The sequence below is a fragment of the Fusarium solani genome, assembly GCF_023522795.1.
Source record: "Fusarium solani strain SB1 chromosome Unknown bctg00000003_1, whole genome shotgun sequence".
Classification (NCBI taxonomy): Eukaryota; Fungi; Ascomycota; class Sordariomycetes; order Hypocreales; family Nectriaceae; genus Fusarium; species Fusarium solani.
Genome location: NW_027072154.1, coordinates 3,745,985 through 3,773,966, shown reverse-complemented (window position 1 = coordinate 3,773,966; position 27,982 = coordinate 3,745,985). Strand labels below are relative to the sequence as shown.

At 51.1% G+C, this 27,982-nt stretch overlaps 9 protein-coding genes across 9 annotated transcripts; 5 read left to right on the top strand and 4 right to left on the bottom strand.

Moving 5' to 3' along the window:
• Nucleotides 1-309: 309 nt before the first annotated feature.
• Nucleotides 310-1,512, top strand: MRS44_006764 (uncharacterized protein; the record flags this gene model as incomplete). Its single annotated transcript, XM_046269467.2, has 1 exon — nucleotides 310-1,512. One exon carries the CDS (start codon nucleotides 310-312, stop codon nucleotides 1,510-1,512), a length of 1,203 nt encoding a protein of 400 aa, XP_046139613.1.
• A 3,093-nt stretch (nucleotides 1,513-4,605) lies between these two features.
• MRS44_006763 (uncharacterized protein) lies at nucleotides 4,606-5,788 on the top strand (the record flags this gene model as incomplete). The annotated part of the gene is made up of 3 exons (XM_065621873.1): nucleotides 4,606-4,656; nucleotides 4,775-5,037; nucleotides 5,464-5,788. The coding sequence occupies 3 exons, from the start codon at nucleotides 4,606-4,608 to the stop codon at nucleotides 5,786-5,788; spliced, it is 639 nt and encodes a 212-aa protein (XP_065477945.1).
• Nucleotides 5,789-7,865: 2,077 nt separating this feature from the next.
• Nucleotides 7,866-8,861, top strand: MRS44_006762 (uncharacterized protein; the record flags this gene model as incomplete). Its single annotated transcript, XM_046274523.2, has 1 exon — nucleotides 7,866-8,861. One exon carries the CDS (start codon nucleotides 7,866-7,868, stop codon nucleotides 8,859-8,861), a length of 996 nt encoding a protein of 331 aa, XP_046139616.2.
• Nucleotides 8,862-9,109: 248 nt separating this feature from the next.
• Nucleotides 9,110-10,600, top strand: MRS44_006761 (uncharacterized protein; the record flags this gene model as incomplete). The annotated part of the gene is made up of 2 exons (XM_065621872.1): nucleotides 9,110-9,539; nucleotides 9,588-10,600. 2 exons carry the CDS (start codon nucleotides 9,110-9,112, stop codon nucleotides 10,598-10,600), a joined length of 1,443 nt encoding a protein of 480 aa, XP_065477944.1.
• Nucleotides 10,601-14,466: 3,866 nt separating this feature from the next.
• On the bottom strand, nucleotides 14,467-15,849 carry MRS44_006760 (uncharacterized protein; the record flags this gene model as incomplete). Its single annotated transcript, XM_046274525.2, has 1 exon — nucleotides 14,467-15,849. One exon carries the CDS (start codon nucleotides 15,847-15,849, stop codon nucleotides 14,467-14,469), a length of 1,383 nt encoding a protein of 460 aa, XP_046139619.2.
• Nucleotides 15,850-17,533: 1,684 nt separating this feature from the next.
• MRS44_006759 (uncharacterized protein) lies at nucleotides 17,534-19,025 on the bottom strand (the record flags this gene model as incomplete). The annotated part of the gene is made up of 2 exons (XM_046281854.2): nucleotides 17,534-18,174; nucleotides 18,230-19,025. The coding sequence occupies 2 exons, from the start codon at nucleotides 19,023-19,025 to the stop codon at nucleotides 17,534-17,536; spliced, it is 1,437 nt and encodes a 478-aa protein (XP_046139620.2).
• Nucleotides 19,026-20,673: 1,648 nt separating this feature from the next.
• MRS44_006758 (uncharacterized protein) lies at nucleotides 20,674-20,959 on the top strand (the record flags this gene model as incomplete). The annotated part of the gene is made up of 2 exons (XM_046281855.2): nucleotides 20,674-20,868; nucleotides 20,918-20,959. 2 exons carry the CDS (start codon nucleotides 20,674-20,676, stop codon nucleotides 20,957-20,959), a joined length of 237 nt encoding a protein of 78 aa, XP_046139621.1.
• Nucleotides 20,960-21,500: 541 nt separating this feature from the next.
• On the bottom strand, nucleotides 21,501-22,988 carry MRS44_006757 (uncharacterized protein; the record flags this gene model as incomplete). The annotated part of the gene is made up of 1 exon (XM_046281856.2): nucleotides 21,501-22,988. One exon carries the CDS (start codon nucleotides 22,986-22,988, stop codon nucleotides 21,501-21,503), a length of 1,488 nt encoding a protein of 495 aa, XP_046139622.2.
• Nucleotides 22,989-25,371: 2,383 nt separating this feature from the next.
• Nucleotides 25,372-27,847, bottom strand: MRS44_006756 (uncharacterized protein; the record flags this gene model as incomplete). Its single annotated transcript, XM_046279269.2, has 4 exons — nucleotides 25,372-26,205; nucleotides 26,259-26,479; nucleotides 26,864-27,586; nucleotides 27,640-27,847. 4 exons carry the CDS (start codon nucleotides 27,845-27,847, stop codon nucleotides 25,372-25,374), a joined length of 1,986 nt encoding a protein of 661 aa, XP_046139623.2.
• Between the last annotated feature and the right edge of the window lie 135 nt (nucleotides 27,848-27,982).

The window sequence follows — 27,982 nt, the reverse complement described above, 5'->3', positions numbered from 1 at the left end:
GGGATAATTTTTAATGCCCTACGGTCCCCCCTCCTCTTGCGATCGGCTTGAACCCTCTTCTTGTCTCCCCCGTGAGTTGGGTTTGCTTCGTTGCGACCGACAATCTCTCTTCTTCAGCAACCCCGAGCAACCCGCATAATAGCTTATCAACATTTGTGTTACGAATCAAGTCTGGAAAGAGACGGAATATTCTGACATATCGACGACGTGCGACGTAACGAAGACGAAGCCAAGGTCAAACAGCTCCAGAAACGAAACGAAACACCAAACACAAACACCCACTCAAAGACATCACCAGCCGACCTCACCATGCTGCGCAAGAAAGAAACCCTCACCATCATCACGCCGATTCCCGGCTTCATCCCTCGCCAGCTCGCCATCGACCTCCTCCACTCCCACAGCGAGATCATCACCCTCAACCCGCTCGTAATCTCGCACAAGCCTATTCCCGCGCCTCGCAATGCCGCCGCCGACGAGTACTACAGCACCTGGTATGAGATCACTGAGCGTATCCAGTATATCCCTGGCATGGGCAAGATTGGCTCTGGCAAGCTCACCTTCAACGGCTGCTTCCACGATATGCCCTGGGGTATGCAGTCACACATCTATATCCCTCTCGGCGTCGACATGAGGAATCGCTACCGCGTCCAGGGCAACCAGCCAGGAATTGAACCTCCCGAGCAGCCCGAGCTTGGCCTTGAGGAGTTGGGCGCACCCAAGGAGGGACTGTATCTGCGCACCGACGTCGACCTCAAGTGCAACATTACCATGATGGGTTTCGTTAAGGCCGAGTCGAGAAAGGCCAGTGTGGAGATGGTTAACCGCATGGTCAAGAAGGCAGAGCTGCTTGATGCCGGCATTCTTAAAGGCATGTTTGAGGATGGAAAGCTCAAGACAGTCAACCCTGCCGATCGATCAAACGCCATGAACAACCAGCTTCTGCGACAGCAAACCATGGCCGCCGACAACCAATTCCCTCCTGGCCCTGCTCCTCTGAGTCCTGCTCCTCTGTACTCTCAGCCCTACCAATACCCTCCTCAGCAGCAGCAGCAGCCATCACCAACATATCAGTACGCACGCCCGGGCACAAGCGGATCTCAGTATCCCCAGTCGCCGTACCAGATGCAGCAAGCACAGGCCCAGGCGCAGACGCCTCCGCCACCTTTCCAGAACACCAACAACTACGCGCCCCCGATACCGCCAAAGACATCCATGCAGACCATCCCCATGGAGCTCCCAGGCGACTATTATCACCCGCAGCGATCGCCAAGCCTGCACCAGTCCCAGCCGAGCCCCAACCTTGCTGGCAACAGCTACCGCAACTCGACCGCCTCACAGGTCTCTTACGACCCCAGATGGTCTCACCCGCAGGGGAGCCCGTCGGTGCCCGACTCGCAGAGGAACAGCATGAATTCCCAGCACAGCGGGTACGCGTCCCCCGGTCTTGCCCCTCAGGGCTTTACTGCGGAGCTATCAGCGCACAACGAGACAGCCGAGGAGCATAAGCACTAGCGGAGCAAACTAATCATGACAAAAGCTTTTCTGTTTTTATCACATTCTTTTCTGGAGCCAATGATTTGCACGGGACGGGTCGGAGTGCTGCAGGTGATACACGGGACAGGCGTTGAGGTGCAAACTTGGATAGTTACGATTTGGTACAATATACCCTGTTTTTGCAACTCAGTTTCTTTGTTAGAGACAACATGCTTGACAACCTTGAGAGAGCAAGTAGCCGTTGTTGCAAATGGCTGATTAATCGATGATGAAGCATAACTATAAGAACTGCCTGTTGTCCTCATGTTGGACTCTACTGGACAGAGCTATTTAGAACGCTTACCATTGTGATTTTTATATATCCAGCACATCTATCGATACGAAGTATATCCTTAGTGCGGCAGCATTCCCCGTGGCGTTGTCGCTCTCACTCCTATCCAACAAGGCACCGCGAAGGTCCATGTGACTTGGAGGTCGCTCAAGCGATTGCGATGCCAGAGGGCTGGAGCCGGGTCGAAGAAACACTGAAGCGGAAAGATTCGCTTAATCTTATCCCATGTTTCACCTATATATCCCCATTCAAATCATCTCGAGCACGGAGCGCCTCAGTCAACCGACTGGGCGCCTCTATATATAAGACCACCACACCCGTCGCTGTAGCCAGTCGAGCACTTATGATCGAGCATGACTGGTCTGACAGAACGGCCCACCGACGCGAGCGATTGATGGATCCCGAAGCCCAGTATCTTCCTACTTTGGTAGCTATCACCGGGTTTACCCAGGCCTTGCCTTTGCGGGTGGCTTGCTGCCGACTGCGCGTTACAAGGAGTGGCAGACATTCTTGTCGACAGGGGCCAAGAGCTCGAAGCTGCACTGGCAAACCCGGAGGGTCGAGAGCAACTGCTCAATCTGTTGACGCAACCATGCGTCCGGCGGTCCACCCCTTACCTTTAACTCATCCTTGGAAGGGACCAATGGTTCCTAGATATGTTTGAGGGCATCAGTCAGATACTTCAATCTGAACGAGGTTGTGTCTTTCGCAGCTATCACCACATCAGCTCTTATCACCGCCACATTACGATATATACAGCACACATTGCTTTGTGCCATCTCCCGATCCCTAGATCAGATGCAGTTACGTGGGCTTCTCCTCTCACATGGGCTCGTCGTCTTCGGGAGCAATGAAAGGGGAGATGTTCCCAACTGAGAAGCATTTGCCAACGAGCTACTTTGGACAAAATATTCGACATGAAGCTCGGCTTGATATCGCACGGTTTCGACTTTGTCGCGCCAACTTTACAAAACGTATCTATCTATATGACACCCCTGAGACGAACACTGCCCATGTTCGGTACGCGCCCCTTTGTTTGATCTTCCTACTGTCAAGGGAGTTGCAATTGCGTGGGCCTCTCGCACCATGCAAGTATAAAGCGTGGGCTCTGCGCTCTTATTGGACCTACCAATATAGCGACACCACCCAGACGAAGGATGGCGAACAAGACTTTCGGCATGGCATATCGCCGTTGGCTGGATCTCACACGACGCAGCCTCACCCAAGGGGATTTGTAAACTCTCCTCTCCTATATACCACCCTAGAGAGCGTACAACGTCATCTTCTAGAGGAATCTTCGCGATATCACATGGGTCCTTCAAGACTTGACCACAGTCCTACCTATATATCCTCCCCGAGATGTACACTGTGTTGTTCTACCTGCAAAACCTCTGGCACCTACGCCAGACCATACGGGTCTTGTGGGAGACGCCGCAGCGCAAACTCCCCCTGTACGTCAACAAGGTCGCTTCTGGCCCAGCCAATACCGATCCGACTTCAACCAAGATCAGAATCGCTACTGAAAAGGAAAATGCGGCAATTGAATGAGCTTCTTGTACTGGGTAGAGGCGAAGGAGGTGAAAACCCAGAGCGTCATGGTTGCCATGGAGACGTCGACACGTATATACGGCCCTCGGCCTCTAAGAGAGCTTCGCCGCCACTCAGAACAACCCTTTGCATCACATGCTGCAGAGGGAAGTGCGGGCAATGACGTGGGTTTCCTTTGCCAGGCAGTTGTGAAGAAGAAGAGTCTTGTTCCCACGGCCCCTGCAAGCATACAATTGCGACAATGGGATTAATATTATACACAGGGATTGGGGAGTTCCGGACAGCTGGTGCCCTAAGCACCACCCTCTCTCTTGCATTCTCGACTGCAAGGGAAAATGCAGTTATTTCGTCGGCTTCTCGTGTCAGCCAGTGAATAACGTCTGCTGGTCGCGATACCAGAAAGAAGCAGCTTCGAGGGAGAGATCTATTTTATATATACGTCAGTTGGCCTCGGCGCACCAACAGCAGAAGAAAAATGCCTTATGAAGATCCGACAAGCATATGCCAAGATCCCAATCGCATTCTTGGACGGGTATATTTGCCCCCCTGAGGCAAGCTGAAGAGCTCCAACCCGCTGCTGGCTGTCAATCCAATTATTTGCAAAGGAGCTCATGGTGAACCTGTCCGCGCGATCATTACACTCGACGATATACTCTCAATCCTACCATCTGAGATTCACGAGATCACAAACAGACAGCTCCTTGAACTATATATATTGAATGCCAACTGAGAAACGGCAAAGAAATCGTTAGCTGTCTTTGCGTCGGCAGTACGGGCCAGTGTCTGTGTGCCACAGTCCATTGGCCAAGCACGTTTCCCTAGAAGTCCTGTTTCCTATCGCCTGCATTTTGGTGATGGATATCGCCGACGCCGGTGCCAGCGGAGACTTAACGATGTCGAAGGCTTGAAGGTTCCTTGCGTATATATACTCGACTACTAGTCACTATTGTGACAATACCTCAAGCGGATGCAAAACACGAACCCAGACAAAGCCCTGCATTGAAGGTAGAAAAAAAACGGGCTCCTATACTGCCTTCCGGCACCCCGAGCACGATACTCTCATGACAAGGAGCTCGACATTATATATACGTCACTTGGGCAGGGCGCGACCAGAACTCACGAAGCGTGGGTTACGCGGATCAGGCAGATTCGTGGTGAGGGCATGGACTCAGCTCTCGCTGGATACGCATCAGCTCTTGGAAGGGGTTTGTTATCCGTGAGAGGTTTTCCCCATGGGCTGTTTCCCCTCGCCCTTCCTTCAATCCCATGCGCAAGCATGCAAGGTGAATAGGCATATGGCGCGCTGTTTCAATGTTGTGTTGTCATCCGATGGGTATGCTCCCTGGCTAGCCGGGTAGAGCCCCTGGGCAGCAAAACGCATCAGCTCTTTGCGTCATCCAGTCCACACATCACACCGGGGGCAAACGTGTTCAGGCTGAGCTGGTCTATGCCTGGTCCGGTGACCGACTACTGCCTCTGCCCACCACCCGTGGCGATGGAACGTACCGGAAGAGCCGTGCTGCCAGCAGGAGCAGCTCTCTTCGCATCGCTCATGGGCCAGTGAACGCCGGAACGGACCATAACATCACCTTAACAATGGACCGTGCTGTGAGAGCTCCCCCATCCGAGCTTTCTCCTGGAGAGCCAACACTCAGGATCCTCGAGTGTGTTATCGATTGCCAACTCCGAAATCGATATACTCGGAAAATGCGTCAGAGCGATCGTATCCCCCTGTCACCCTGTTGTCCCATAACACCGCCATCTGCGTTTTGGTGACTGGCTTCGAGGATGTTTTCCAACGTCAAGACTCATGATGGTCGGAACTCGGCCGTTTATTGCGTATATATACTGGGCCACGAGCAAGTGCCATGATGGTATCTGGATGAAGAAGCATCTATAATCATCCCTGACGCGCAGAGCCTCGTTCCGGGGAGCGCGGACAGACGTGATGAAACACCATATGGAAAGCACCCCCTTGTTGTCGGATGGTTTGTATTCATCATATCGTGCCTCGGCGGTTAGAACCTGACTATATCAGTGAGGATGCCGGTCGCGTTCTCATTCGAGCAGTGGCTGTCAACAAAACCTAGTCTCACTTGTTCCCCCCAAACGGATATCGAAAGCCCTTCTCCAGCTTTTGATGAGCTCGACATCCTCAAGACTATCGCCAAGGAGGTTGTATCTCAGCTTCCCTCTGGCACCTTTATCATCGATCTGGGTGCTGCAGATTCGATGAAGTTCGAGCCGTATGTCCGCGAGTTTCTCTTGCAGGGAAAGGAGTGCACATACGTGCCCCTTGGCCTTTCCACGGGTCCTGGCCGATCTGAAGGACGAGTCCGCGACCAAGAGGCATTCAGCGGTGCTTCAAGAGCTCTGGGCCAACTGTTCGTGTTGCTCCTTTCATCACTAACCTGACAAGGCCTGCATATTTTCGTCCCTGTTATTGATGGTGCGTCCGAGCACTCTGACCAACAGCCTGTCACTCAGCGACCATGCGTGGCACGACCATCTCATTCCTGTGTTTCCCAGAGCTCTCTCCCTCCGCGAGATCCAGGCACAATGTGTTTCTATATATACCTACTGAGAAACTCTTTTCTACCTCACCTTGACAAATGGAACATGTGTCGCTAAGCAGTTGGTGTGACGACATAGTTGGTCTGGCTCTGTCGTGCTACTTCGACCACAACGATGTGGAGAGGCATCCGTCAGTTAGGATGAAAGTGTGTCACCATCGATCCAGTTCATGACTATATATATACCACACAAGTCATGACTGAGCAACTAGTTTTCGGCAACGAAAATTAATGGTTCTGTGCTTGGTCTCATTCACTCAGTCTGAGCAGGCCAAGACTTCTTGACCAAGTTCAGCAAGGGAAAGAAGAAGTTTGCAGACAAACACGAGTCCATAACAGCTATGGTGTCTTGTGACCGATCCATGCCTGAATAAGAATGACAAGACAAGGGATGGAAAAGCGGTGCGAGGCGTTAGTCAAAGAAGATCTGACTACTAGTGCAAAAGACCAGACAGCTCGAGAGGGTGTGTTGTCGCCCTCTAGTATATAAAGGCCCCTCTTCGCCGCTTTCCCAGAACGGGGGAGATCAGGAAAAGACTCGTCGAGTACAAATGCGACATCCGTGTCCCCAACACTCTCTACTACGATCACCGGTGGCACCCGAGAGACTGCCTCAGTGCACCGCGCGGCTTAGTTCATCCCCATATGTCGGCGCCAACGAGAGGCATAGGCAACACGACGCAGAACACGGCTGTGAAGCGAAATCTACGGGAAAAGATAAGATTTGGTCGCTGACACTCCGCTCATTAAAGATGGCGAACAGTCGAGGCACCCTTGACCACTACAATGCAAAGAGTCCCGATCTGCCCCGACGGCACGGATCGCGACAAGTAGTACAACAAAACCAGCAACCAAGTCACGCTAATGAGTCGCAGAGAGGAAGAAGACTTCCAAGAGGAACTCAGACTAGTCAGGCTCTTTGGCCCTCGACATGGCCCTCTGTTCTTTGACGGCCTTGACGATGAATTTCGAGTCGTCCTCGTCCAATTCCACTAAAGACGCCTATATACCCGAAAGGTTCTCTTGAACATTGAAAATCTGCTACGGCGGCCTTCCGCCTGAAGAGGAGCCACCTGAGCCAGAGAAGTAGGTCTAAGAGGACTTTAAAGCCGACAACCCTCATTGGTCTCTCTGGCGCTCTCATATATATAATTGACGCTTGCAATGCTAGAAAATACCGATAACACACCGACAGAACCTAGGTATGGAGGAACATTCCCACACAGCTGTCGTCCTGCCATGCGGGCACATTCTCGGGCCGCATTGAAGCATGGATTGCACCCTTGGTTGACTCGCCCGCCGTCCAGATCCCAAGAACTACGGACCAATGAACTTTCTGATCCAGAGAAATGGGACTTATGCTACTCGCTTTCTGCGCTCATGCTTCTCCTGGCGTCGATGCTATATATACGGATATCTATGAATTGGCGGGTATGTGTCCTCACCCGCCATCGCCCGCACAAAGGCAACATTGCATGCAACGGCTTTCGGCTCCTCTACGGGGACTTTCCGAGACACACAACGGACAAGAGAATCATGAAATTGTCCCGTTGTTGGTAATCGTGGCCTTAATATTGCGGCGTGGCTGCTGGTGGTGGTCGGGATGCGGAGGAATTGCGGACTTTGCAATCCCGACTCCGCTGGCGGGATTGAACAACTTCGGAAACATTTGGGTGTGTTGGGTTTGTAAGTTTTGGGGATTTGACATTGAAATGGGTGTGAGGCCCGGGGTTTCAGTTGATGGGGATTTGTAAGGATGGATTGCGAGATTGAGTTGGGCGAGTATATATGATGCGCCGTGATCGGCGTGATGGTGTAAGTAGGAACAACAGCATAAGCAACACTCTCAAAGCGAATAACATCAAATGCTTCATTGAAAAGAACATCAAAACTACTTCAAACTCATTCGTCCAGTCATTATGGGCCTCTTTCAGCCCAGGGTCGACCCCCTCCCTCCCGGCATTGACCTCTCCTCCAAAACCGCCATTGTCACGGGCGCAACATCAGGTATCGGCCTCGAACTTTCAAGGCAACTGCTGGTCTTGAAGATCTCAACTCTCGTGCTCGCAGTGCGAAATGTTTCCAAGGGGGAGGAAGTCCGAAAAGGACTTCTGTCTGACCCAGCTGTCAAGGCGGCCAATCCCCAGGCCGTGGTCAAGGTCATGAAGCTCGACGCCGAGGACTACGCCAGTGTCCAGGCCTTTGTTGAGGCTTTTAAGCGGCAGTATAACCAGCTCCATATTCTAATGCTCAACGCTGGAATCGGCACTTTTGGTCGCGAGTTTGCGCCTACAGGCCATGAGAAGAACAACCAGGTCAACTACTTGTCCAACGTCCTCCTCCAGCTCAGCCTCCTTCCCATCCTTGAGGCCACCGCCGAAAAGGAGGGATCGCCGACACGAGTCACATGGACAGGAAGCCGGATGCACAGGCTCACAACCCTGGCTAGCAAGGCCCCTTTGAAGCCTGGGGAAGGTGTCCTTGAGCACTTTGACAAGGGGAATGCTCCCGCTCTGGCAGGCTACCCAGACAGCAAGGTCCTCGTCGCCCTCTTCCAGCTTGAGCTGGCACGGCGTTACAGCCCAGACAAGGTCATTGTCAATAGCTTCTGTCCGGGAATGGTATCGACGAATCTGTCGGGTGCAGCGCCGGTGTACGTGCGCATCCCCGTTGACATGATCAAGGCGCTTCGGGGGCGGTCGGCGGAGCAGGGAGCCTGGATAGGGCTTCACGCGGCACTTGTCGCGGGAAAGGAGACGCATGGGATGCCATTGGATGATAAGGAGATTGTTGACCTTGGCGCATTTTTGAAGTCGGAGGAGGGCGAGAGGGTGAGGAGGTTGCTTTGGGATGAGACGGTGGAGGAGATGAGAGGGTTAATGGAGGTGCCGTCGTGGATGAAAGTCAAGTCATGAGATAAGGTTGTGACTTGTATTTACACTTTTTCATTTGTGCTATCAAAGAAAAGAGATGCTGATTCACGCAATGCCAACGCAACGCTTTGTTTTGATGCAAGTCACGACAACAGTGACAAAGACGTGCAGCACATTGATGCCTGATTTTAACCCTCACTCAAATCAGGCCGTCGTCCTACACAGCCAGTGCAACACGCATCTCCAACGTTTCATCTCCACCTCAACCAACAAGGTTGCGCTTCATCACGATGAACGGCGCGAATGCGAGAAGCGTAACCTGTGCGGGCTGCAATCGCAAGTTCATGAGCGACGCGGCTCTGCAGCAACATATTCGCGATAGAAAGGATGCTGCTCACGATAAGATCTCGGCGGAGGGTGATAAGGCGCCCAAGAAGGTGGTTCGAGCCAAGAGCATCGAATCAACGCCCAAGGTAATCACAAACTCTAACCGCGAGCCAGCTGCTGATGTGATTCAGGCCCCAAACACTCTGAACTCGCCGGTGAAGGCGAAAAAGTCCAAGGATGGATGGTTCTTCCAAGGCACTGGCACACCTCTGATCTCCATTCAAAGCTCCCAGGTCCAACCAGGCGATGCCGCTGTGACTAGCGATGGCGGATACGAGCTTCTCTGCAGTTACAACTGGGTCATTAAACCGCAACCCACCGTCTACGTCCCAGGTGAATCTCCCTTTCTTGATTGTACTCTACATCAACTGACACTCACAGGTGAACCTCCCAGACTGGTTTCCAGATCTCTCCCGATGCGCGTCTCTCCAGATTCAGGCGTCCATTTCATCGACCAAAACAGCTTCCGTGTCCCCAAGTATCCCTTCGAAGTCGTCTTTCAAGCCATGAATGTCATGAATCCTACATCCAAGTTCAGCGACGTCGATGTCCTCACCAACCGCAACAGCCTTCGTCACCTGCTCGACTTTTGTCGTGGGAAGTGCTGGGACAGCTTCCGCATCGACCTGTATCTTGTTCAGAACACCCTCGTCATTGAGAGACGTGAAAGGTCGACAAAGGAGATGATCAGAGGATCTAGGAACTCGGGCTTTGGTCACAGCTTTGAGGAAGCTGTCACTGAACCGCCACCAGGCATGACTGATATTACAGGGCATCACCGCGTTCTCAGATATGACCTTGGAGGCTTGAATTGCGCCGTCCGCTTTGAAGTCGATGCTGTTTATGGCATCCCCGAGACTGATGACGGTGCTCAGCAGACTGACGCACCTCTTGGGGGCTCAGTGGATCAGCTTGCCCAGTCACTGGAGAATGTTGCCGTCGGAAGCTCAAAGCAGACGCCCTCATCCCCTGGCGCTAGAAGCGTCCGGGTAATCACCCGGGGTATAGCACCTCCCCAAACACAAGCAGCAGAGATCAAGTCGATCCGACGTAACGGGAAGCACCTAAGCACGATGCTACCACAGCTCTGGTTCGGCCGGACTCCCTACCTTGTTCGGGGCTATCACGACAATGGCAACTTCACCTTGATCCGCAGCGAAAACGTCGAAGAAAACCTCAAAGACTGGGAGGCTAAGGACCAGAACCAAATAGCGTTGCGCGGCGTGGTGTGGCTGCTAGGGCAATTGCGGGAGGTTGTGAGGAGCTCCGAGACGAAGTCGTGCATTGCTGTGTGCTTGAGTGACAAGCCCCTGAAGCTGCAGGTGTTTTCTACGGTGCAGAGAAAGCTTCCTCTGCCGGAGAAAGTGATTGAGAGATTCTGGAAGAATGATTGAGAGGGGATAGCCTCTTGGTTGATGGTAGCGACATGAGGGACTATTGTCCTAGTATTGCCGATGGTTCCTTTCAAGAGGGAAAGTAACCGCACTCACGAATTTACGATGATTAGCAGCTCTCATGGTTACAGGAGCTGCGGTAACGAATGCACGATGTTCATATGGAGGTTTTAAAGTAGCAATGAATTCCGGTTCTCAAGATACAACTGGAAGAGAAGCCCTACTCCAATAGTCACAAAGACCAGCAAGAGTCTCAGAACACGGGATTCAATAATTCAAAGAGCATTTGATATACAGACTATTCATCGAAATTTCAACCAGAGCTGGTGACCGTATTCCTCATAGCTATTCTCCCTAGCTCACCCTCACAACATTGCGCCCCGCGCGTCACTTCATATCAGGAACCGGCTCATTCCTTTTTGGACACGCCGGGCAGAAGAGGTCAGCCGAGGTGCGCTCGATTGGGGTGATCTTTCCGCAGTCCCCCATCCTGCCCTTCTTCTTCATGGCTGCAGGGCAGACCTCCTGGGACCACGAGTTGTTGTAGAGCTTCTTGCACCAAGCGCAGGTGGCCCGGGTGAAGATGCGCTTGCACATAGCTGTGAGTTTTCGTTTGTGTTGGTTTCGTTGAGGGGTGGAGAACTGTCGAGGTGAGTATTGCGTTGATGTGAACTGGTAGGGAGACTTGGAGGAAAGGGATGAGAAGTGAAGTCGGTTAGAGTTCTAACTACTTATAGTTGCTTGGTAGTACTGAATCAACAGGAATTATACATAGGTGTGTAAGACGAGAGACTGAGTGAGGCTGCAGCATGGGGAACACAACGTCGAGTTGGGACGGCCAGTGACTAGGAGAACAAGTATTTCACGAGGAAATATCACGTTTAAATTCATTCACCATCTCGATGCTTCATTCATTGCAATTTCAGAATCTACCTTTCTTTCTCACACGTCTTGTTTTCACTGAATCTCCCAGGTTTCCGCTGATGGGTTTGATCCAATACGATGCCCTTTGTCTGGGCGACCTCAAACACCAACACTGGAGCACAGCATCTAGAGTCTGTGATCTTTTGTATCCGTAATCCCTTTCTCAACTACGGTTCTCGTTGTTTGCCTAGGTAACGGTGAGTCAAACCAACAGAGTAACCAAGTTTCAGAAACAGAGCATTAACCAATGGAGTCTGTCCGGGATGTGTCATCTCTGCTGTTTGTTGTTGACGGCGGGCCTCTTTTGCGTGTCAGAGCTGCTCTCTCTAGTTGGCGATATTCACGAAGCTCTTGATGCCGTTACTAGGTTAGAAACTATGTTCTTTATCCTTGTAACTGGCTAGTCATAGAGTCGACGGATATACTCCGCTTCTCAAGAATATTAAGCAGAATGACAAATGGTTAGGGATGACTAGGCTAGCATACTAACGATACACACTGGGTAAATAACAAGGTGAAGAGTTCAACTCATAATCACCAAATGGTAGCGATCAACATACGACGAGACGATGCAAGCTTGACATAGACTATGAACCTTGTCCAAGGTGCTGCAGACCCCCGAGCACCCAATCCCCACTTGATTCTTTCACCTTCAAAAGCAGACCAGTATTCTCACTGAAATGGATCTAAGCTTACAGATACCAGGTGCACTTATAAGCGCCCTTGACGCTGCTCCGGATCGAGCTGATGCGGTCGTTGAATTCTTCGGGAATGTTATCTACAATGGAGCCATTAGTGACAAGAGAACGCAAGGAGATATCTGAACTCACGGCAAGCGTCGATGTTGACCTCAACTGCCCTACACTCGCCGTCCTAGCGTTTGTTGGTGCAGTAGTAGACAGAGCCCTTGGCCTCGAGCTTGTTGGGGGAGTAACGTCCTGGGGATCGGCCGGCGCCGCGGATATGGCGAGGACCTGGAGGGCCAGGACGGAGCAGAGGGCCTTGGGGAAACTATTCTGATGGATGTGGAAAAGAGCAGATGAGAGTTGCCGTTGTTGAGTTAGCTTTGTTGTGGCTGAAGGAATAGGAACTTTCAGAAAGAAAGCAGGCTTTCTTATACCCATCTATCTGAAACGAAAAAGAGCCTCATCCCGAGCTGAAAACTCCCTCTGTCTTGCTAGCCCAGATAAGACAGCGTCTGTTTCGGCAGTCGAGTCGATGCCTTTGACACACAGACGGTCACGCGACCAAACCTGTACTGGGTTGATCATAACCCAGTCTTTTGTTCAGTTAATGCGAGATGAAGCTCGTATCGTGCGCGATATTAATCCTCCGAGAGAGGCTGAAGAGGTTTCAAGTGTCTGTTGCAGGTCTGATGATCGCATGAGATCTACTAGTGGGTCGATTCCTCGAAGTGGAGGATCCGAATCCCGAAATCAGACTGTGTCTACAACTTAGCCCAGGTCATGTTAGTTGCATAGAAAGGCCGAAAGGACCTAGGAGGGCTCTTTCATACATGCGAACAAGCTCGGGACTTGTTGCAAACATTGTTGACTGGCCTATCCGTACTTCCCTTGCCTTGTAGATAGAGGCAGGATTAGGAACAATACTAAAGAGGAAGATTTTCCACACTGCAACAGTTGTTACAGATATGCAAGCCAACACTTAACATAGTTCCCATACGAGCACGGAGTAGCCGGAATTAGTCTCCCCACGTAGATCGCACGACCTGGCTCAAGCTCGCGAGCCAAGATGCGGGGTGATGCTAATTACAAGCTCCCGCAAGGCTGAATTCCCAAGATCGTCGCGAAGACGCCAATCGGAATAGCTTCCCCTCAAAAATCAGACGCCTGTCCCGTACAGGGCACGGGGGTGTAGATAAGCATGGACTATAATGCGACTGCGAGGATTCTTTTGAAATACTTTAAATTATAATACTGTTTTAAAACAGTTTTTATAGATTTTTTTTATAATAATTAAGAGTGGTTAGGTAACCCTCTTAATATTCCAGCGTCTCATTTGTCTTGACCTGCGTAGCGCCTTATTTCAACTCAATATGCCTTGGATGGAATGATTTATATTTTTTTCTCTCACGCATAACTAATTTCCGATGCCACCAACCGCCACGAGGGCCCTTTTCTCAGTTACCAGCTTTACTAATCAGTATTAGTCGCTTGTCCAGAAAATGCTGCGGTATGAGCACTGACAAATCGTGTACTGGGTTCTGGAGCTGACGGTCAGCAGAAGGGCAATAAGCGGCTGATGATCCCTATATCCTGGAAGCAGGCTGCGAAGGATCAAACTTGGCGTGGTTGGGCAAAAGCACTCTGTCTCACCCCCTACTATTATGCCCACCAGGGATAGCTCTTTGTAGACTGTAGTCAATAGAATATGATGAGTGTGACATTATCTCGAATGGTAGTTGTTTCTAGGCTCTTTTCACTTCATTAAAATATTCTAATTATGGCTCTCCATGTGGCATTCAGGCTATCCGGTAGTCTGGGTCCTGGGATTGTCGCCTTACGCCTTATGCATTATGCACCCTGACATTTTGAGGCCACCCATGATGCGCCACCGACTCACATTACTCGATATTATTGGATCATGTGTCTGAGGGAGAGCCTCAACTCCTTTTTGAGCCCCTTCAGATTTCCACCATGTGACCCCCCTTGGAATAGGGCTGCGAAGAGATGCGGTGAACTCGGTCATCACAGTCATAGAGCAAGAGTATCCAGGCACAATTCTGGTAGAATCGACGACTATAGCTCAGCTAGTTAATAAACCATTCGAAATATACTGGTCCAACTAGTCTGCTCTCATCTGAGACAGTTCCCAATAGAGAAGTGGAATCCTCCAAAAACAAAGGTATTAAAAATGTAGGTTAAACGTACAGATCCCAGCGTTCTTTTTATTCCAAAGACAAAAGAAAAAAGCCCTATTTCCTAAGGGCCAACCTCTTTTTCGTCCATAGAGGTTGTATCGATAGGTGTTGTGAGTTCCTCTTTGACATTTTCCGCCTCCCCATCCCTGCCTGACCTCCATGCCGCGAGCATGTTGGAAAGTTCATCAACAACCCAGCTCTTCCCAATGCGCTGTTTAGCCGAAGACCATATCTTCCTTGCCTCGCAAGCATCAGGAGAGTAGGCGTACTGAAGGAATTCAGTCCCAACAATCTTTTCAAAGACATCCTTGAGCTCCTTCGCCTCGTCATTCTTAGGTGTCTCTTGAGCATGGGCCCAGATGCGCTCTTCATCTATGTACTCCTCTACGTCAGAGCTCCAGTACGCTTCAACCCACAGCCAAGCTGGAGGAGCGAATGCAACGACGGCTGGAGCAAAGTGAGCTTCGTCCCAATCCAAAATTCCTGTCACAGTGGCTGTCTTGTCGTCAGGAGTAGCGACCATGATGTTGCGGGGGAAGAGGTCTCCATGGTGGAAATAGTATATTGGTGCATCTGGTCCAAATGTTCCGTTCAGTGCCTGCATTGACTTGACCATCTCGGTCAAGCCCAACCAAGGTCCGTCTCCAAATCCTGGTCCTGAGTACTTCTTATACCAGCGTAGAAGGCGCGCGCAGAGCATTTCGGCTGGATGCTGTGACTCAATTGGCTTCTTGAAATCTTCGGCGTCGCCTATAAATTTGAAATCCTTCGTGGGGATGGCTTGGGCAGAAGTCTCGGTGCTCTCGAAATCTGGCAGACCGCCTGTTGGATTGGTGGCTTTCTGGATATCAAGAGAAAATGCGGCCACCTGTTTCGTAACTAAAATCCGTTGTTGTTGATTCAATTCATTCCAAATATCGATCAGGCGTTGTCCGGGGAGCCTGAGTTGCAAGATATATGGCTGCCCGATAGGATTCGCAGCCGAGGGGTCCTCGTCCATGGCCACTACCCTAGGAATACCAAATTCCGTGTAGGTACTCGCAAGATCCAGGATGCGCTTATCATAGGCGAGATGTGCCGATTGAAAACGTGGGATGCGAAGCACGTAGTCTCCTGGGGGTAGAGAGTCCCTGGGTGGTGTAGAATTCTCTTTGGAAGGCGCCATGTCCCCTTCTTTTGTATTCTTGATTTGGGAAGCTGGAGGAGGTTCTGGTGCGACTTCTGGCCCCCCTGGAGCGATTGCTGGCTTTTCTCGAACGTGTATGCCAATGACTCGGTTGCTAAAGCCGCCCTTCATTCGCTCGACGCGAAAGTCTTCCGGGCCGTAAGATGGCCAATAGAGGTGGCATAGCCGCGGAACCTTGTCCTTGAACGTCTCAAACGGCTCGTGATCTTCGTACTCGGCCGTGGAAGTCGGGGATGCGCTCCGGATGCTCTCGGTCATGCTTTGAGGGCTCACGCAGGATCCGTCCTGTCCGCTGGACGTGGGAAGGGCGGTGTGTTTGTTGTTGTTGGGCTGGGAGTGAATCAAGACTGTGCTCTACCAACAACACCTCGCCCTTGGGCTTAGTCATGGAAAATCAGGTGGTTTTGTTTCAGCTCGGTAGAGGAGGGCCATAGTGTAGTTGGGTATAAGGCTGGAATAGTTAATTATATCGTCGGTCCCGTCTTGAGTATTAAAGTCGTCAATGCGGGATGACGGCAGTAAAAATCTGCACCGCTGAGCCTCCAACCAAGGAGCCCATGTCCACAGCGTCGCAGCCCGATGTTTCCCAACATCTTATCACCAGTCCAAAAGCTTGCTTTCTCCTGTCGGCTGCGTGTGCTACGTAACCATGTGTGACAAAAGCAAATGAGCTGCCCCTTTTATACATTCCGCACTCACCGGGCTGCAGGGATCCGTCTCACACCACTCGCACTCAAGAGCAGCACATGACCCGGCGAGCCTGGTATCGCCCACTCAGAACACGCCGACTCTCGCACAGCATGGCCAGCTGGAGTTGACATATCTCTTGCACTTCTGCCTACTTTTGCACAATTCTCTTGGTTGAAATATGAGTGGTTAATACTTCAAAAGTGCATAGAGGGCCTCATTGCCTTATGTGGTATCCCATCAAGATAATGCCCAATTCGAACCGCCTTGTAGAATCATGTCTTGAGCTCAGCCGACAACGTTAGATAAATACCTAGCGTTACTCCTGGTGGCCCATCATCCTGAAGCCCAACCGCAAATTGCAGCTTCTGAAACCTGATTCTTCCCACCGAGAGCCATCCCAACCATGCCTAATCCTAACAAGGCTCACACAAGTTCTCACCATTGCCCCGGAGCCCGAATGCCCGCAAGAGGCAATTGTCGATTCAGCAGAACCCAGGGGTTTTGTACCCAACACCAGACAATGTGCTCGACACACTACCTGGTACACCTCAAGTGGGAGGGATGCAACTCTTGCCCCGCCCTGGTATGGTGTAGCCGTCACCCCCATGAACAGTACCCCGAGACGGAGCAATGCCCTGCCTGTGTCGCTGAGGCCAACGACCCAAACAGATGCCCTCGCAAATCGGAGGGGCAATGTTACTGGAAGAGTGACCTCGGGTATTGTACAGCACACCAAGCTTGGTGCTATACGCACAATGAGCTCTACGAGTTGGATTATGGATGTCAGGGGTGCTATCCAGGATGAGAGGCAATATGCCATATTGATCCTATGTTGTGGTGCTTTTCAATTGGGTTTTGATGCCGGCATGTGTTAAGAACTGTGTTCTGTGTTCTTGTGGCTGGTGGCTTCTTTTGAAAGCGTCACCAAGTTCACAATACCATGTTGATATGGAACAGGTGGAGTGTTGGTGCTGCGCGAGAATGAATGGGCCGAACATCATACCGTCAGTCTTTCTTTGATTTTTTGTAGGATTGTTTTTTCTTCTTCTTTTGGAGTTATAGCTGAGCTTTCCACATGGCCGACGACGCCTTCCCCGGGTACACCTCGTTGGTGCCTCGGGATGATTACGACAGTGAATCAGATACAGACTCTGGGTATAAGGACGAGTTGTGTGGGTTTTGTGTTTTGTTGGACTCTCTATTTTTATCATGGCGTTGAGGGACCTTTCACCTTCTACCACCTTTCTCCATATTATACCTGCGTCCATGAAATACCATCAAGTACATGCTTCCTTAGCTTTAGGTATGGATAGATTGAGCCCAAACTCACGAGCTCCTCGTGTTGAAGGCTCATCACCTCTACACCAAGCTCATAGTGTCCGCCGTCTGACCCGATAAGCACCTCTTGCCACGCCCGTTTAACCTGGTTCGACATGTACAAGTCCCACGTGCCCTGCCAGACGATGTTTCCAGCCCGATCCAGTTTCTCGTAACGGAAAATACCAGCCTCGCTATCTCTGGCTTCGCAGTTCCAGATTTCAAGCATCTCAAGCCGGGACATATGCTTCGCGGCCTCTGCTACTTTCACAAGCAGCTCGTTGACCATGGCGCTTGAACGCTTTAGAACGAGATTTGAGGTCAGCGCAAGAGTGACTAAAGATGCCCAATTGTGAGAAAGATGAGGTGAAAAAAAGTCTCGGGCATCAAAAGCGAAGGAGATGGAGAGGTGTTCGAGATGATTGCTCCACATATTTTCTGTCAGGGACCTGAGAAGTCGCTTATTCGATCGTGGTATTCGCATTCTTCCTTGACGGTGGTACATGGTACCGCACTCGTCGTAGAAACTGAATCGCTTCAGGGAAGATGGCATATGAAGCCCAATCAGCGATGAACCTATTCCATGTATTAGCATTCTTAATCATGCTGTGCTAGAATGGGTAGAACTGACCATTGTCCCACTCCTTATCGCTCTCTATCCGATTATAGCACCATCTCTCAAGATGGATGACCTCAAGGCAGGGGGCAGCGTTAAACATGTCGGAAAAGGCTTTTGGACTAATGTTTCGAAGGTACCGTCGACGAACGAGAAGACGGGTGATGACTGGTGCCCTGGGAAGAGAATAATTCTCGCCAAACTCGAGGGCCCGCGAGCCCAGGTAAGACCGTTTCTGCCATTTCCATTCATCCAAAAAGAGCGGATCAGTGGGAGGATTTTCAAAGCGACTCGCGTGATCTGTATGTGGATTACTTAGAATACATTCAGGCACCTGACGATCATTCGACAAATCCAAGCAATGCATTTGTGTCTCGAACGACGAAAAGATGCCGAGCTCAACTGTGAGGCTGTGGTTTTTCCAGGTAGAGAGGACTTTCCAGAGATATGAAACTGCTCGCGTGAAGATGTAGTTATTGTGGTTGTAAAGAGGTCCACGATCATCTTCCCAGACTGGTATCTCCAAGAGGACATGCTTGAGGTAGCCTCTACGGCTAGGACCAGGACCAACAAGGCGTTCAAATGTTGAAATGCAGGCTGGGCGCAGCGAGATGTGATGAAATGTTGACTTCTCTACAATTCGTTGCCAAGCTTTGCAGACACATGCAAAATTCGAGGGACGGGCTAGTCTGTCCTTTGACGTGTTGTGCGGCGTCATGAGCCATTGCAGGATGTAGAGCTCGATTTCCGGTGGGAATACCTTCTTCGTTGCAGCCCTGCGGGCCATTGATCTGGTCATACAAGAAGTCATTTTCAGGTCGAGATTGGAGTATTGGAAAAGGTGAACAGGGGCTCAAGTGCATTTTATTGGTATTTATATAGCATCAAAGTAACTTTTTGAGTCATGTCCTTTTCAAGGTTGCAATATTGCAAATACAGTTTTCTTCTCAACAAAAGTATACCTGATACCTATAGTAAAGTTCATCTAAGTTGAGCCATTGCATTTGTATTGCATCGCATGTATAAGGCCGTTGAAGCCTCTCGTGATGACATTAAACAAGGCCGTGCCTTTCCAGAACAAAGTCCGTTTCTACTACCTACTAATAAAGCCAGAGCCATCAAGTGACTAAACTATGGTGCTTCACCAGACAAAAGCCAGTTAGTGACAGCAACTCCTCTTGGGAAGGAGGATCAACACAAAAATATTAAACAGCTACTTTGCTCGCGAACACACACTGACGGTCCTTAAGCTTCGGGGCAAGGTTGAAAGGCATGCGAATGTTCACCATTCATTTTGGCTTTCTCTACTGTTTCTTGACCAAAGACTTAAATTCTCGTAACATTACCCTGCGCCTAGTGCCAAGCAGGATCAATGACCTTCGTTTGAGGGATCAGGTTGGTTACTCTGCATTTCAACAAGAGACTTCACCTGGAGTTACTTAATGTTCGTAGTTGCTATTCACACAGTCTTCTAGTAAAGTTCTATACTACTCATCCGACTAGATCCTTCAATCATGATTGGTCAAGGAAGACGGATGATACAATACGACGACCAAGTCGCTGCATGTAACCCGATTCGGAAGTCTAGGCCCCTTATACAACCCGAAAACATATCCACCAAGGCTGTGCATAGATAGACAGACGTTTTAGTATAATATACTGATGATCCAGCTTCACATGGTACGGGAACTTTTGAAGTAAGCTTACTGTGATGCCGATCTTGTAAGTTGTTTCATCCTTTGTACCGCTTTGAATATGGCGGAGCAGAGACACTGATGACGGGTTATGTCATGGTGCATCTGGAGTAGATACTGTACCGACCTACTATACGGATGCATCACCTCATCGTTCTCTTTCGAGAATGAGTGGGGATACATAGACGACATCACTCGTGTTACACCGCAACTGCTACTACGAACTTGACACATTCTTTGACTAAAATCGGGGAAGAGGCGGTCAATCCAGACCCAACACAGCAAGTTCATACTGTCGGCGTTGCAAAGGATCGGCAGCATGCCAATACCAGTTGCCTCTGGGCGAGATCCGTTCTGTCCTCGGAACGTCGGACACGGCAGTGAAACTTGCACCTTGTGCTCTACCCTATTCGCACAAGATTAACTGTGCCAAGTCTGACAGCCTCATCGATCGCTCCGATCAGAGCGGTGTAGTTGGTAGACATGATGCACTGCCTTTGATATTCCCCCGTGATATGGTAAGAGATACACAGAGAGCTCACAGAATCGTCATCATTTCAGTATTTGTCTTTAAGACAAACTACGCAATTGCTTACGGTCCAGCAGAAGAGCGTCATGTCAAGAAGCGAGGGGTTTCCGGGTATAAATTTGCTGGATATTCCATCGAGTTCAGGACTTCATCAAACACAAACAACTCCAACACAAGACAAAACAGCACATCTTCATCATAGCATCGATTCTCCATTACTTTACACCACCGTCACCATGAAGTCCTACCTTGTTACCGTTGCCTTCCTCGCCAGCCTCACCCTCGCAAACCCCATCACCCAAGCCCCAGCAATGATGCCCAGGGCCGACAGCTCTGAGGGAGAGCAAGTCCAAAAGAGAGACTGCAACAGCAGAGTCGGGGATGATTGTGGAGGAAAGTATGGAGGCTGCTGCGCTGGCCTAACCTGCTATGTGTGTTCTCAACTTCTCAATACCCTATGTCAGAAGCTGATTATTCTAGGTCACCTCCCTTCCTCTGTATGGAAAATGCAAGAAGAACTAAGCCGAGTATGGACTTGGGCTTTGGCAAGACCATGATACATGACGCGCGTCTAAGACTACCAAGCCGGCAGGGATACGACAGGGATGGAAAGGCAACACTCACTTGAATTCTGGGATGATGAAACGATGCACGCACTTTATGGGTATCTACACCAACATAGCCACACTCTCTCAAGATAAAAAGTGCGCACTTAACGTCAAAGCTCCCTACCTTGCAACTTTTCGTGTTTTCGGTAAAGATTTATACGAAACCAACACCTCTGCTGGATAACCTCACCCGTTACCATTCTGACTAAGCTTATCAAGATACACATAACCAGGTGGGTCGTTAATGTGAGACCTGGGTGAAGAAGGCACTGCCTCGGCATCTCTGAGATCAACACTCTGTGGGTGGGGGATTCATCTCCTATAGTGACATCATTGAGGAGCATCAAATCTCCAGGTATCATCTTATTGCTCTAGTCTTTTTTTCTTTGTCATGAAGCAATGCCACGCTATGAATAAAACTCCCAAAAGACACAAGAAAAAAATATACATGCACTCTATATTGTGCCTCTACCATCTCTAAACACCTCATCGTACCAGGGAGCCTCGGCCTCGGCCGTGGTGTTGCTGTTGCTGCACACCGTGTCCCAATCGGTCGCCCGTAACTCCCAGCTCTTGGTCTCCTTGTTCTTGCCGAATAGTAGCGACGTCTTGAACTCGCCCTCGCCGCGGTACGGCTTGATCTCGAGGCTGCCGTTTCTCGCGTCGAGGGTAGTCAGTGATGTTGTGCTATTGTGCTGCATCTGCACCTCTAGCAAATTCCGTAGGTAAGGAAAGAACCATGTCTTGTCCCACCAGGTCGACCTCCGACTCTTGAGGCCGTTCCTCCAAGCATTGTGATGTATCGCCACAGGGATCGCCGTCGTCCAAAAGTCGACGTATAGAGGAACCTCACCCCATGTGAGGTCCTTATCTGAAGCTTCGACCAGCTTTGAGAGCGGATTGTCGGCCTCGTATATATCGGCGGGGACACCCCGTATCCGTGGTGGTGAGACACCCGCCTCGCCCGACTGCTTCTCCAAGGCGACGGGGTTGTCGACGGAGACAAAGTAGCCGCCGTCTTCGGAGTAGCAAGTCGGATAGAAGAGCTCTTGTGTGTAATCGAGGCCGAGGTGGTATTCGAATTCGTCGCGTGACCACTCAGCAGTGGCTCTGCCCGCATTGTCGTCGGCGAAATCGTCGAGGTGGACATGTCGGCGCCACAATTCCTGCTCCCCAAACACCTCTGCGAAAATTCCTTGGTCGCCAGCGAGGTCCTCGTTGGAGTCGATCTCGAGAAGGTCTCTGTCCATCCTATCCTTGACACGCTTAAAATACCGGCGCATGTCGCCCGCGGGGCCCATGAAGCTGCCGCTGTTGACATATTTGGGGCGCATAAACTTCCACCGACCAATCTTGTAGTCAGTCAGGAAGCCAAAGACGTCGGGCGGGAGGGTGCTCTCGGGCACATCGTGGCAGTAGAGATTGGAGATCTTGTCGCGCGGGGCAACACAGCCCTTCTGGGCAGAGATGACGATGGTCTGCTCCATTAAGCCTTGTTCAAAGCCATATTCTTCGAAAAGTCGCTTGTTCGCCTGTTGGTTGCTGCTAAAGTACCGGTGGAGGAGGACGCTGGGGGGCAGCTGCATCCAGATATCGTGGGCATCTAGCATGAGCACCAAATCGTCGTCGCCGAGTCTGTCCTGGTCGGGCGCATCTGGACCCGTCGCCCACTCCAGGTAGTTGAGGGTACCAGTGATCTTGCCCAGCTGCGACGGGCCGATGCCCTCAGCGTCGGTGTGAAAGTCTTTCTTCCAGTTGACAATGACGGGCGCGGGATACCCCAAGGCGACGATGCTGCTGATGACTTTGCAGAGGTCATGGCTGGGTCCATCGACGGGGAGGACAATGACGAAATTTCGGTGTCCGGCAGATATTGAAGTCGGTGATAGGGAGGAATCGAAATGTATCGGTGATTGAGGGTGCCAAACACTGTCATTAAGCATCTGGTCGCGTTGGTCAGCTATGACGACGAGATGCGGGCGGGAAGGGGAAGATGCGGGTGCAGTATCACATACTAGGTAACATAAAGTTAAAGTGACAGACAGAAGGGTAAACAGCAGCAGACACCCCCTCCGGGCCAATCTCAGCTTTGAACCTCCATTGAGGCGGTAGAATCTATACCGGGGCCGCACCGTCACCGTCGCGCCTGGGAGGGCAATGTGTGAAGACATGTGTCATGGGTGGGAGACCGAGGGATGAGGCAGCAGAGGGAGGGAGGACTTTTTCGCATGACAAAGGGGAATCGAAAAGCGAATAACCAGAGAAAGGGAGAGAGGGACAAGCAAAAATGGTGGCGCCCGGGTAAGAGAGAACAATATAAAACAGGCTTGCGTGAGTTTGTCTTGTGTGCTGCACAAACAAAGCAAGCCCATCTCGAGGTCGATTGCACTTGATATTTGTACATTTACTGTGCTTTGCTGCACCAGGCTCGCACTCCATCCCTGAATCGTGAGAGTAAAAAAAAACCCTCGCCAAACACCAGAGCCAGGCACGCCCCGCGGCGCTTGACGTTTCTGCCTGTGTTGATCACCCTCTTGCGCCCCCAAGTTCCATCCTTCTTCCTCTCCGTTGAGCGAAGGGGGCGTGTAGATAAACTTCTCCCCCGTCCCAGTGGAGGGGTTTTGCCGCTAGCTCTACTAATTCGAGACAGATCATCTCATGCTCGGGCCATCTAACTGGCCGCACGCCACCTAGGGCTGTGGCCGTGGAGCCAAGCCAACTGCCGGGGAAGAAGAGCAAGCCCTGTTTGCCCCTGTCGTTCTTGTCTTCTCCCCTGGTGTCGCTGCCACGACGGTTGCGCCATGAAGGATCCAGCTAATTTGCACATGACCAGCTGGAGACGAGAATTGGTAAAACTGGGTGACAATCTCTTGGAGTTGCGATGATCCGCCATGCGCTGCCCCAACACTGCCAAAGCCTAGACTCCACAACAATGAAAGAACCGCCTCCGCTCCCCATGAAACATTCCTTGCGAATGTTGCAGTCTGACGCCAGACAATGAACGATTGACCCATGGCCCAAAGTCTAAAAGTAGCGATTGGATCTCTTCCTTGTACGGAGGTACTCTGTACTGTACCACAGGAGAAAAAAAAGCCTCCGACTCAGCCCCTGAATAAAAAAGAACGCCTTGCTGTGCTTGTGAAACGACGCTCACGCAACTGTTGCCCATTTCAATTATGCAGACACAACCAACAGCCTCTCAGCAGCCACGGCTGGGCCAATGGTTGATGAGGCTTCTTCCCCCGGCTACCAACAGTGTGCAGTCGTCGTCTGGCTAAGCGTGCATGTCACAGTGGAACCATATTTGGCCAAGCGCTGAATTCCTTCTGGCAATCCATCTAACCATAAAACCAACTTTACAAAGGTTTAACCCCCTTGCACAAGGCAGAGTTCGAGACCGATCGATGTTGACACGCGGCAAGAAGGCTGCTGCACAAGGCTCTGCTACTGTCGTCGTGCAAGGTGCCGTTTCGCTAAGGGGGAAGGATGACGAAAGATCGGCCGCTAAGTTAGCCAAGCATCTCGCCAAGTCGGTTCGGGCTGGCTACGTAAGCTCCACTCGCCCTGTCAAAATTCCATGGTTGAATCCTTCCCGGCCCCAGCACCCACGAGCCTCCTCCATGGCGTTCGCTATCAGGCTGAATAGAAGCATTTTGACCAGAGCCACGGCGCGCGATGATGCCAGCCCAAACGGACTGGCATGATGGATGCAAGTACTCTCGCCTCAGATATTCGGCATTTTCCGATCGTGGCTGATGATCCATTGTCTTTTCCCAGCTCCGTTGACAGTCGGAAGAGGCTTCGTCCTGGCTTGCTTCGCCGCAGATCCGACGGTGACCACCTGATTGAGCTTCAACCACCTCAAAAGAGCCAGCCATTGATCATTAATCAACTTAATCTGTCATCTCCGCCGTAACGACATTTTACCGCAAGTTACTAGCCGCCGTGATCTCGAGTGGGACGCGCAATCTATCTAGGCACCGACTTAACAAACCTAGAAACTCTGCAACTACGGAGCACTCCAACCAACAACCGCATTATCACCAATTAAGATAGGACAACAGATTAAGCGAGAGCCCAGATCCGCGTATTCAAACGTTCCACTTCAACGGCATTGATGTTGTCCCGCTTCGCTCTCTCCGTTTGTCTTCTAAACGGCTGCCTACCTATCAACGCGCGTCTTCAAACATCACGAGAAACTGGATCCAGGGGAATTATCTACATTCGTATCTGACAAAAGTGCTTCTAAGTAGAAGCCTAAAATCAAAACCGCCGAGATATCAACCGCGTGTTAGCGGAAGATGCCGAGGAAAAGAAATCCCGCCACTATCGAATCCTACCAGAGTGGATGGCATACTCCATCACACCGACGGCAAAGTCACCGTGCTTCTCCATGACGGGCCTCATCTTCTCCCTGACCCTGTCGCTCAGGATCCTGCTCCCAACGATTCGACACACAATCTCCCTCATGGCCGTGTCAGTCTGCGGCGTGCCGAGGTAGAGTTCGTCCACAATGTCCGGAAAGGATTCCGCATGCTCCCACTCGAGCTCGACGGCCCGGTAGAATCGGTCCCTCGCCAATAGACGGAGGGCAGGCACGTCGTATTTGTCCGCCATGATGTATAAGCGAAGGGGGAGTGCCATGTCGTTGCGGATCTTGACCAATCTCTGCATCGCCTCCTCTTTGTCTAGTGCCACCAGCTCAGGCAGCTTCATGACGGACATGGCACCGAGGCTTAGCTTTTCAGGGGAGTGTTCCGGTTCTTGCTCGTTATTGGAAGTGCTATCGCCATAGTACTCGTTGTATTCTTCCTCGGGCTCCGAGTTGGAGTTGGACCCCGTGGATGTGGTACTGGGTGGTTTGTAATCCAAATCATTCTCGTCATGGTCAGCTCCGGTAGGTCCAACTTGATTAGAATTCAGCGGCCCAGGACAGGGAGTTGACGGGCGTTCGTCACCTGCTGAGAAATCTTCAGGCACACCAGGTGTGTCGTTCAGGTTCTCCTGGACCTCTTCAGGGCTCATCATGGCGACGATGGACGGCTTTCCCCACGTGTGGTTCACATCGTCGGAGTACGCCCCTGTGTAGAGGAACTCAAGAAAGCGCTCAAGGACATCCGGGTCGTCATCAGGCAGCTCAACAACCCGAGAAGCAGCTTCCTGTAAAGGGATAGCCGTCAACACGGCCCCCGCCTCCGAGTGTGATTACCAACCTTGAAGTTACTGCTCAAGGCCCGGTCAAAGAACGAGGACTGGGGGCAGACGATGGCACGGTGGGCCTTGAACTCACGCCCACCGCAGCGAATCGTCATGTCGGAAAACTTTTCGCTGTGCAGCAGCTTTGACAGGGACGCGTGAATGGAAGTGGCGCAGAACGCGTCTATCCCGTCCTCCTCCTCATCCCTATACTCGTTTCCGGTGGACGAGGGCGCCCCTGAGTGAGTCGGCATACTCGTGTTGGTCAGTTGCCAGGAGGGTCAGCTGCTCAAAGGATCCTTTCGGAAATGACAGCCTCGTTTGCAAACACTTGGCTTGGTGAGTCTTATTGTTATTTGGAGGTTGAGCCACTTGATTGGCGGGAGAACGCACGTTGGCGGTTGATGGAATATGCAGGTGTATTCACTTAAGCCATTTAATGCCGGGGTTGGATCTTCGGTGTTAGATGTCCGGTGTTGCTTCTCTTGTTGGTCTTGGGATTCATAAGAACTTGTGTTTGCTTGGCTCTGCATTCAATGAAGCACCTGCTCTGCGATACCTAAAGCCAGGGCAATGGATCAATCAAACCCCCAACTTGGCCAACTTGCTCAACGCTTGGTACCTGATGTCCCCCGCCAAGACACATCAGATCTCTTAGCTTTTTCCTCGAGATAATCCACGACCCCAACTGCCAACTCCCCATTGAGTATCATTTCCTCTCGCATCCTCTTCTTCATCACGTCGTCCCCGGTCTTCATGCCGATGAGCATGTGGAGTGCTCGTCGTAATGGGTCTTTCCCCGAGAAAGTGTTGTCGTAGATCATCTTCACAATCTCCGAGAAGAATGCCGTCTCTTCCCATGATGCTGAGCACCACCTTGTTGCCCCCGTCAAGAAACCCTTTCCGACCTCGAAGAATCGATCCCGAGCCAGGAGTTTCAGCGCCGGGACATCGTACTTGTCGGCCAACACGTAGATCTGAATCGATTTGTCCATCATCCGTCTTCTCTTCGTTTTCTTTTCGTTTTCGGTCGGCACTGGCGAAGCCTCGAAGGCGTAAGGGCTCCATCGGAATTGACTTGCATTCGTTTGTTGCTTCGGCGTCACCTTGCGACTTCCTGGCTTGGGCACCAAGATCCTTGGGGACTTGGTGACGGCGTAGTCGGTGGAACCGGGTGGGCATTCCAATCTCGTGAGAATATGTTTGTTGGTTGCTTCGGAAGCGTCCAGCACTGTGTCCTGGTTAGAATCGTCGACGCTGTAGGTGCCGGTGTAAAGAAACTCGAGGAAGGATTGAACGATCTTGGGATCATCATCGGAAGATCGACGATTCCGGAGGCGCCCTCCTAGCATCATTCAAATCAGCAAGGCGCAAGTCACCCATAGTGAATCCAGATACCAACCTTGAAGTTACTGCTGAGAGCCGTTTTAAAGAAAGAACTCTGAGAGCACATAATCGCACGGTGCGTCTTGAACTCGCGGCCTCGGCATCGAATGGTCATGTCGGAGAAATCTCCACTGGAAAGGAGGCTATGCAACGATGCATAGCTCGAGGTAGCACAGAGGCTGTCTGTGGGCAACTGCTCGACCTCCCACGTTGTTGCCATGGTGATTCCTTTGACGCGTGTTTGAACGTTGAGAAGGAAGAAGGGAAAAGCGAGGGTGTGGTGACAGATAAATGACCAGGGCAAGAAGTCAAGAACTTAACCTAAGGCTTAGGGAAGGAGGGTTGGCACCTGAGG